At 46.8% G+C, this 10,309-nt stretch overlaps 1 protein-coding gene across 1 annotated transcript in view; it reads left to right on the plus strand.

Annotated features, from left to right (window-relative positions):
• The window catches only part of LOC144690302 (protein disulfide-isomerase-like), a 38,723-nt gene extending 29,870 nt beyond the window's left edge, over positions 1-8,853 (plus strand). Inside the window, exons 10-11 of the mRNA XM_078557657.1 lie at positions 8,248-8,352; positions 8,457-8,853. Of these exons, the coding sequence (XP_078413783.1) occupies positions 8,248-8,352; positions 8,457-8,555 (204 nt within the window). The 3' untranslated portion in view covers positions 8,556-8,853. The remainder of the gene's footprint in view (positions 1-8,247; positions 8,353-8,456) is intronic.
• The last annotated feature ends 1,456 nt before the right edge of the window (positions 8,854-10,309 follow it).

Raw genomic sequence — 10,309 nt, forward strand, 5'->3', positions numbered from 1 at the left:
CGGTGGGAATTAGATCTTCGGCTTGTGTCCCGGGGCACGGCAGTGAGGGCACTTCACACTCGCTTGAGGTGCGGGCAGAGACTGAGAGTGCCTAGGGCGCAGGCAGTCGGAGGACTGCAGGGGACCAGGCACATGCTGGTGATGTGCCTCTGGAGTCGTCTCTGAGGCAGCAAACGCTGGAAGTGCAGCAGGGTATGCAGGAGGATCTGGCGGAGATACATGAGGCAATGTGTGGCATGGTGCCCGTGCTGGAGGAGTCCACGCGGACCATCACCGACGCAATGAGCCTCATGGCTGATCGCCATGCTTCCTCCATGGAGAGAGTGGTGACTCTTGTGGAGAGGCTCCTCCAGGAGAACAATCAGGGCCTCCTGGGGTTGTGCTCGGACCACAAGCCCTCACAGCAGCATTGACCTCAGCTGGTCAGTGCCCGTGTGGGAAATGGTTTGGGAACCAAGTATCCCAGCTCGGTGCCCATCCATCCACGGTGAGCAGGGAGGTCCGAAGCGACCTCATGTCAGCGCAGCAGCTGCCTGTCATCTCTGCGGCTCCTCTCAGGGTACTCCAGATGAGGGCAGCAGCTGCTCCTCCACTCTGCCAGTGACCGTGGCATCCAATGAGGCTGCAGCGACTGGGGAGATGCCAGCTGTGGAACTGGCCGCTCCCTCCCAGGCGGGACCAGCGCAGGCTCCACGGGCCAGAGGACGACCGCCAACGTCATTGAGGCCAACAAGACAGCACAGTGAGCAGGCTGGCTCAGATGCCAGTGCCAGCGAGGGGACAACAGCTAGACATAGCACCCGTAAGCGTACATTTAAGGCACCTTAGGCACACCACGGGTTTCTCACTAGTGCTTTTATGTTGGCCCACAATAGTTCATTGAAGATTTGGTGTGATGTCCAACACCTTTTTTTTGGGTTTATGAAGTTCTGTTTGTTATCTCAATAAATTTTGATATGCTGCCATGCCTCGGTGATTTCTTACTTCTGCAAGTGGACGGGAGCCCATGATGTTATGAGTGAGTTGTGTGACATTGAGCTTTATTGACAAGGGCCTTAATTAATGTTACTATCCAGGCAGATTTAGCACTCAAGTATTGAGTATGGAGCCTGCAGCCCTGGTGTGTGTTGGAGGTCCATCTGTGGTGTGTTAGCTGAAGGTTCGTTGGATTAAAGCCTCCTGGGTGTCCCTGCCTCCCTGGAGTATGCCCGGGTCAGCGTCTTCCCCCTCAGCGTTCTTCTATACATGCTTATCCTCGAGCTCACTGCTGGACTCATCGTGTGCATCCAGAGCAACTGAGTCTACATCTTCCTCATCCACTGCGTTCCCCCCTTTCCAGCGCTAGATTGTGGAGAGTGCAGCATGCAAACATTATCAGCGACACACGATCGGGGGGGTATTGGAGTGCGCGCCCTGAATGGTCCAGGCGCATCTTGAGAAGACCGATGGTTCTCTCTACCACAGCCCTTGTGGTGCCGTGGCTCCTATTGTACCGCTGCTCAGCCTCTGTTCTTGGATGGTGGAGAGGTGTCAAGATCCACCTTCTGAGGGGATAGCCCTTGTCAGCCAGTAGCCATCCATTACACTGGGCTGGAGCACTGAAGAGCCCTGGCATCTGGGAGTGTCTGAGGATGTAGGCATCGTGGGAGCTGCCAGGGTACCTTGCACAGATTTGCAGAATCTGCATCCTGTGATCACACACTATCTGCACGTTCATGGAGTGGAAGCCCTTCCTGTTGATGAAGGTACCGGCTCACCTGCTGGCACCTTGATGGCCACATGTGTACAGTCTATAGCACCCTGGACACGGGGGAAGCCAGCAATGGCCGTGAAGCCTCTGGCTTGCTCTGTCTGGCTGGTCTCGTCCCAATGGTAGCGGATGAAGGTCAATGCACACCTGAACAGAGCGTCTGTCACCTGCTTGACACAAGTGTGGACAGCTGACTGGGAGACGCCGCAAAGATCACCCACCAACCCCTGGAAAGAGCCAGAGGCATAGAAGTTGAGGGCAGCTGTGACATTCAGCGCCACTGGCATGGGGTGCCCACTCACACAGTTGGCGCAGATCTCAGGGCCAATCATGAGACAGATGGAGGTGACTGTCTCCCTTGAGAGACAGAGTCTCCTTCGGCACTGCACCTCAGACATATTGAGGTAGCTGCTTCACCGCCTGTAAACCCTGGCAGCAGCAGGATAGTGGCATTTTCTGCGGCCCCTTCTGTCTTGGACAACCTCTTGGCCCTGCGCCCCTTGTGCCTGCGCCTCTCCTCCCAAAAGTGGTTCCCCTGGAGGCTGAATGTGCACTCCTGGCCTCCTCTCCCTTTTGGCCCTCTCTTCCTCCTCAGAGGAGGTGCCTCCAGTGGAGAGCACAGCTCCCATTCCCAGGCTAAGGGAAGGCTTCCTGAAACCTGCAGGCTGCAAAAATGATCTTTACTGTAGAGTCCTGACCTGAAGGCTTTTACTCCTGTCCAAGCCGCTGGTATGAATTTTGAAGTATTCCTGCTCACACAGGCAAGTAGCAGTAACTTTCACAAATACCTGACAGATAACATTCGCGACCCCACTCATCCCTCTTATCCTGCCTGTGGATGAGGTTTATACAAATGTCTCCTACCCGCCTGCCCGTTGCGCCCATGTGACGTCCTGAAGATCACACGGGCCCCAACAAATTGCAGACAATTGCTGCCTCAAGTAAATGAATAATTAATGGCGGGCGCGCATCCAAGAACATTGTGCGCCCGCCCACCTAAATATCGCGATGGCGCGCGGTGACGTCAGGACGCTTGCCTGATGTCACCGCGCATCATTTTACACGTCGGCATGTTGGGCCTGCCCCCGCATGCCAACGGGAAAATCCTGGCCTTAGTTTCTCAGCTGCATCCTGTGCCTTCACCCTGATGGGTGTGGCTACTCCTTGTGCAGCTTCAGCACAGGCAGAGCTGGTTAGTTTAGGGTTAGCTGCTATTGACTCTTTTGGATCATTCTGAGAAGAGACCTCGATCCTTGCAGTGGGGCATTTTGATTGAGGAATCCTTTAGATCCCCTTTTCTGTCGTTAACTCATTTGTCTTGGCTTTTAATACTCAAGTGACTTCCCTCAAGTTCTTTGACTTGATCCCTCACTGTCCCTTGACCTGTTTATGGATTTCCTTGGTCCCAGGTTAATTCTGTGAGCTCTGGTTTAGCTATTTCAATCTCCATGCGTTGTATCACCACGGGTAGGGCTTCTGAAACCTTTTTAGCTGTCTGCAACTTTACAGATCTCTGCTGCGAAATTGTTCAGTTTGCTCAGCCTCTCTTGTATGTTTTTGAGTTTTGTGGAGTAATACCTCCCAGCTGTGCGGTCATTCTGTAGCAGAAAGTCAATCCTTTGCATGAGCAAACTTGAGATTACACCCACTGTCACCAGCCTGGTGACAAGTTCACACTTTAAGTGAATTTTCACCTATGGTAACTCAACACCTTCTCCAGTGACTCCTTTGACTGTCACTCTGGATTATGTCCTGTTTCTGTGTGGGCAACCCTCAATTCTCCCCGCTAACAGTGCCTGAACACCAACAGCGTCCTGGAGAATGTTAATCTCCTTTCTCAGTTCTTTGGAACCGGAAGGGGCCATTTCCCCTTTAGGCACAAAATCCTGGTAGATTTCTGTACCTTCCTTTGTATTTGCGCAATGGGCTGTGATTTTAGTGACCATAGATACGGGATGCATTGAAATACTGCCTGTGGCTTTCTCTCTTTGATGTGGCCTAGTTTGCCACAATTAAAACAGTGCGTGATCCTGCAGCTCTGCCTTCTACATTTCTTCATTTGAAGGTTGGGGAGGGGCTTTCCTATTTTTCCCATTCTTTTTTTCCCCTCTGTCTCCCTCTTATCTTTTCCCTGCTGGCACAGACCCATGCCCGCTGTGATTCAGAGTTCTGAGAGCCAGTTCATAACCCTCGGCCTTCACAGCAGCTGCCCTTGCTGAGGTAACCTTTTGTTCCTCAAGGTGCATTTTAATATTTTAAGGGAGACAATTTTTGAACTCCTCTAACAACACCAATTCTCTTATTGCGTCGTAAGTGCGCTCTATCTTTAAAGCACGCACCCATCAGTCGACTGCAATCTATTTGACTCTTTCAAGTTCCAGACAAGTCTGCTTGGGCTTTTTATGAGAATTTTGGACTTGCTGACGATATGCCTGTGCCACCATTTCATAGGCACTCAGGATTCCATCCTTAGCCTGTTTGTAATCAGCCGTTCATTCAGGCGTCAGTGTGCAGAAGATTTCTTGGGCTTTCCCTGTTAACTGCCCCTGTATCATCAATGCCCACGCTTCCTGGGGTAAATGTAGCTGATCTGCCACTTTTTTGAAAACGTTAAAAAAGATTTTGCATCTTCCTCTTCGAATTTGGGAACAAATTTGGAGAATTTTAGGGTTTCTGAGTTACGGGGATTTTGGCTGTCATTAGGCAAAGTGAGATTTCCCCTAGCAGCTTGGAGCTGTCTTTGGTCTTTGTCTCTCTGCCCTTGCAGCTCCAATTCCAACTTCTGTAGCTGGAAATTACATTCTTCCCTTTCCTTTTGGATTTGTCTTTATAACTGCTCCCTTTCTTTCTGAGCCTGTCGCTCTTTTTCCTGAAATTCTAGCTCCAATTTCAGCCTTTCCAGTTGTATTTTGGCTAGAGTAACCCGGTCTGGCTCTGAATCAATTTCTGCTGTTTGTTCTGACTCTGGACTGAACTCAAAATGCTCAGGCAGCATTTTCAGGAATTCCTGTCATTTTGTCTTACTGGTGATCTGAAGTCCTACCTATCTGGCAATGGCTTTTAGTTGTTCCATGTCTAAGGACACTAACCCACCTGATTGATGGCATCAAAGGTTGCCATCTTAATGCATAGTTAGTACTTTTATAAACAAAGTTTGCTGCTGTAGCTTCTGGTTTGGTTTCAAACAATTTGGACTTTTGTATTTCCCTTCTATTTCCAATTCCTTGCAGCTCTTTTCACAGTGGATTCAATCCTGGGTTTTCGTACAGATATGAGCCCCCAATTGTCACGACTATGTAAATGGAATTCCCTTCAAGTGGTCTGTGCGCTAAGAATTTGTGTGTGTGTATGTTAGCCCCATTTTAATTTTTTGAGTAGTTCAATTTAAAAGTAACCCAGCTGACTAGCTTCAGCCTGAAGCAAGATAAATGTTAGTTTATTACAAAACAACTGCTGGAGGTTACATAGGTAAAAGTGATAAAGTTATTCACTAATGTACAGATAGAAACATTAAAAGCAATTGAAGGGTGGAATCGCACGTGCCCGCTGTCGTTGGGCGTGTTTGGCAGCGTGAGCGGACAATATGGCGAGAAGGCCAAAAATCGGTTTCATGAAGCCATGAAACCAGTTTGCGATCGTCCGCTCAGCCCGTCGATGGCGGGTGGCTTTACCCGCCATTGGAAGTTAGGAACTTCATTGTAATACATCTGCATATCATTATTGTCCGTCCACATCAGCGTGATTACACACCAACGTGTTTCTCAGCTGCACATAAGCAACGTGCACCTGGCTAGCTGCACTTCGCTCGGGACTTTGAGGTTTGTTTGCCTATCTTGCTTCAGGTAGTACTCGCTGCCATCAGTGCCAAACTTCACACACAGCACTACAACATTTTTAGGAGGGCTAACAGGCAGATGTCTACCTACCAGACCAACCATAAGCCAGGAGTGGCTTTGTACAGCTGCAGGGCTAGGGCTGTACTGAGGAAGGGAGGTATCCCTGGGTTTGTATGGGGGCACAAGTTGATCCGTGCAAGTGGCCTCAAGATGGTGAGGGCTGAGGAGGCAATCTCCAGAGGAGGTGAGGCCAGATGGAAATGTGAGGGTGTTTGTGAAAGAGTGAGTAGTGACATCCCTTGAGCTGGCACTGAGTGAGATTCCAGTGAATGTGTGATGGGCTTGAGTGTGTGAGTTTAGAGTGATGAGATGGTTGCCTCACCCTAGCTGCATGGATGAGACCCCTCTACCTGCACTGGATGGCCAACCTCTTGTGTGCAGTATTGGCACTGATCACCACCGCCATCACCTACCTAGTCGGAGTGGTAATGTTGCTGTCCCTCCTGTAGCCAGAGTGGGGGTAGAGGACATCACGGTGGGCCTCCACAGCGTCCAAAAGGTGCTCGAGGGATGTGTCACAAAACTGGGGGCTGCAGTCATTTTGCCTTTTGGGGCCATTTGTGTTCTGCGCAGCAGTCCTGGGCTGGAAGCACTGAGAGTTGTGCTCACGGTTACACTTAAAATGTGGCGCCCGGCGTGATGAAGTGGCGAGGTGATGGCGTGGCAGGCGAATTGGAGCCCACCCGCCATTGAAACAGCATGTTCCCTTGGAATGCATAATTAATGCAGTGGGCTTGGGATGATAGAGTGTGAGAAGCCGCCATTGCAGCCAGTGGGTTTTACCTGCCCGCTTCCACACTTAGTGCAAATCTGGGATGATTCCGCCTGAAGATAAAATAATACTTTCAGATGAAATTTAAAATCAGTCCCTGTGAGATATCATTGTGGGTCCATTGGTTGAACTCCTTCTTTCCAAAGTGAAGAGATTGAAACTTAAGGTTTGGTTTAGCAGCTGCGGTGGCTTCTGCAGGCAACTGTTCGAAAGTTTGCCTTTTCAGACGGACTGGGCAGGTCAGCAATTTTTTGTGAGAGAGAAGTGTCCTATTTCTCACTAATTCTGCAATTATGGAAATTGTAGACTGGACGTTTTCGGCAGAATAGCAGTTGATTTCTCAGTACCTCCCTCTTTCTTGGCCAAGAACCCTCTCTAATGTTGTTTCTCAGAGTTTTTCCTTGAGCTCTGCACACAAAATAACTGCTTTGAAACAGACTTTATACAGTCCCAAAACTTAAAATGGCTGCTACGTTAATTTTGATTTAGCATTGCTCTACCAGGCAAAGAAGCTAGTTATATTGAGGTCCTTTGAATTCTCTCCCTGTCTCCTGTTCCTCAGAAGTGATAGGGTTTTTCACACCTTTTAGAATTCAACGGCCATCCCTGGAGAGATCTTTGCATTATAAATGACTCTTTGTAGTCAGCTCTAGAGGTATGAGTCTGACTAGGTTTGAATAAGCGCCGGAAGGTGCCATGTTGTCTGTTCATACTTCCAATTTGAAAAAGGCTTTTAAACTCAATGTAAAGTATTGAATGCAGAATTGTGCCTTTAAAACAGTTGTCCTTAAAATCTGTAATATCACAATTACACGTTTGTGGCAAAGAGAGATTGCAGAACTCTGAGGTACAGAGAGATCCTGGTACATGAATCACAAAATGTTAGCGTGCAGGTACAGCAAGTGATTGAGAAGACAAATGGAATGTTGTCGTTTATTGCAAGGGGAATGGAATGCAGAAGTAGGGATATTTTGGTACAGTTGTACAGGGCATTGGTGAGACCACATCTGCAGTACTGTGTACTGTTTTGGTCTGCTTACTTAAATGACATAATTGCATTCAAAGCAGTTCAGAGAAGGTTCACTTAACTGATTCCCGGGATGAGGGGGTTATCTTATGGGGAAAGGCTGGACAAGTTCAGCCTTTATCCATTGGCATTTAAAAGAGTGAGAGGTGACCTTATTGAAACATATAAGATCCAGAGGGGGCTTGACAGGGTGGATTCTGAAAGGATGTTTCCCCTTATAGGAGAGACCAGAACTAGGGGACACAGTTTAAAAATAAGGAGTCTCTCATTTAAGATGGAGGTGAGGAGAATTTTTTTCTCTCAGAGGGGCATGAGCCTGTGGAACTCTCTTTCCCAGAGAGTGGTGGAGGCAGGATCATTGAATATTTTTAAGGCAGAGGTAGATAGATTCCTGACTAAAAAGGGAATCAAAGGGTATCGGGGGTAGGCAGGATGGTGGCTTTGAGGCCATAATCAGATCAGCCATGATTTTATTGAATGGCAGAGCAGGCTTGAGGGTCTGAATAGCCTACTCCTGCTCCTAATTCATATGTTCGTATGGCAATGGACACCACTCAGGGAATAAACCTACAGTAGCTCAATAAACTGTACAATCTAGCAATGAGTTGTATGTATCAGATAGAGATAGAGTTGGCCTCTTATCTTACAGACCTTACTGCAAACTAATCGATATTTCTATGAAGATGATTTCATATTTTCAGAAAAATACCATATCAAATTCCAAAATACAACCTTGTCACCTTCTTTTACATTTTACTATTTTGTAATAAATCGAGAACATTGCATGCTGCTTATTTTACAGATTATAAACTATGAAGGAGCAAGGGACCTGGAAACCTTCACAAAATTTTTAGACAATGGTGGCAAATTACCTCAAGAAAATGACACAGATGATAATGATGAACTGGTCAGTGCTTTCTGTATTTGATCTGCAGCGATTTCTCGAGTCCCATTTTCTCGCCTCAAATACTCACTGTTCTAATGATTAATATTACCTTCTAAATATTGCAGGGTATTGATGACAGTCTCAATGGAAAGACCAACAAAACAACAGAGCAGCATTCAAAAGGCCAAGACACTGCCAGTGAAGCTAAAAAGGATGAATTGTAGTTTCTATCCTTAAAGATTCAATTATACAGCTTGATACAGAACTAAGCACAAAACCGGTATCGTGGCCTTGATAATACAAAAGGTTTCATGAAGGGTGATCACTTACCATCAAAAGCAATGACATTTCTGTGTGAGAAACATGTTTTACTCTTTATTATTCTAATAAATCGGATGTCTGTTGTACAATACATAATAATGCAGAGAAAGAATTGGGGAAAATGAGTCCTGTTTTTTTTTACCATTTCACATGAAACAAACTCTTTTCTAAATAATAAACATTTTCTTCTCTGAGACTGTAGGATTGATTGTGCCTCAATATACTGCACCCACTGTGCTTGGTGAATAGAGAAAATTTGGATGGGAGGAATGTATGGCTTTAAGGAAATCTGAGTGGTTCTCCACGCATTCCAATTCATGGATGGGATTTTTCAAATAGACTTCCTTATGAGCAATCTAGCCCATTGGATTTTCCTCATTCTCCAAGCCCAGGCCATCCAGTATAATAATGGACAGCAACAGGAAAATTTGTCTCCTAGTTTCATCCACATATCTGGGCCCATGTTGTGAAAATGAAAGTTATAGTTCTTACATTGTTTTAAGGAAAATGACTTCATCATTCTGTTATTATTAATGCAAGGCACACGTACATGCACAATCTACTTTATTTTCCTTGTCTCAATCAAATAACAGTGAATATCCCTGTAATTTGAACCATGCAATGGTGTCTCACTGTGCACCTGGAATGCTCATCGGTTATCACTATCCGTTTGACAGCAATGCTACTGTTGAATTCTACAATTTTCTGTTATCTTAAATGTTACCTATTTATCCTTCTGTTTATATTAAAAATGACACTTTTAGAAGCAGGGCTTAAGTCAACTAGATTTCTCAGGGTTCAGGTATGGTTGCTAATCCACGTGCATACTCGTGGGCCGGGATTTAAACCCCCTCACCCAGTGGGAATGGTGCGTGGGACATGGTAAGATTTGAAAATTGTAATACCCAACTCAAACAGGCATGCTCCTGGTCACTGCAATTTTTATGACAGTGAATCAGGCCATTGAGGAGTTACCCACTAAAGGCGGTTGGAGCTGACATAATGTTCCAAAGTAATCTTTACAGGTAAGGCAGCAGCCATAGTGGGAGATGTCAACTGGCCAGAGGAGGCCAAAATACGTCCCTATTTGCAGCTTCCTGCCATTAATTTCCTGTGCTAGCTCAGCAGCTAGGTAGAGGTTGGATTTGGGTGGGACTCCGGGAATTACTATTTAAATAAATCGCTGTTGTTAAGATTGCCATGGGCAGAATTTCTCCCTCATCGGACGGGTGTCCTGAACGGGAGTAAAATAGTGCGCGATGATGTCGAGCGAGCGTCCCGACGTCATCACGCACTCTTGCGATGTTTCACTCGGCGGCTGCGCATGAGAGGCAGCAGCGCGCCCGCCGACAACTAAGAGGCCTTTTAAGGCCATTAATCAGTTAATTAAATCGAATTTTACGCTGCCCATCCAACCGTTGGGTTGGCGGGCGGGTGAATAGGCCAAGCCAGCTTTGCACTTTTTGCTAAACCTCATCCATGGGCAGGATGAGGTTTCAATCAGTGATTTAAAAGAAAAACTTTTAAAACTCATTTTTAACATGTCCCTGATCATATGACAGAGTCACGTGAGGGGACATGTTTTCCTTATTTTTCAGCTCTTCATTTGCACTATTAAAAATCTTCAGCATCCTGAGGCAGCTCTGTGCCTTCAGGG

The sequence above is a fragment of the Cetorhinus maximus genome, chromosome 15 (genome assembly GCF_964194155.1).
Source record: "Cetorhinus maximus chromosome 15, sCetMax3.hap1.1, whole genome shotgun sequence".
In the NCBI taxonomy this organism is placed as follows: Eukaryota; Metazoa; Chordata; class Chondrichthyes; order Lamniformes; family Cetorhinidae; genus Cetorhinus; species Cetorhinus maximus.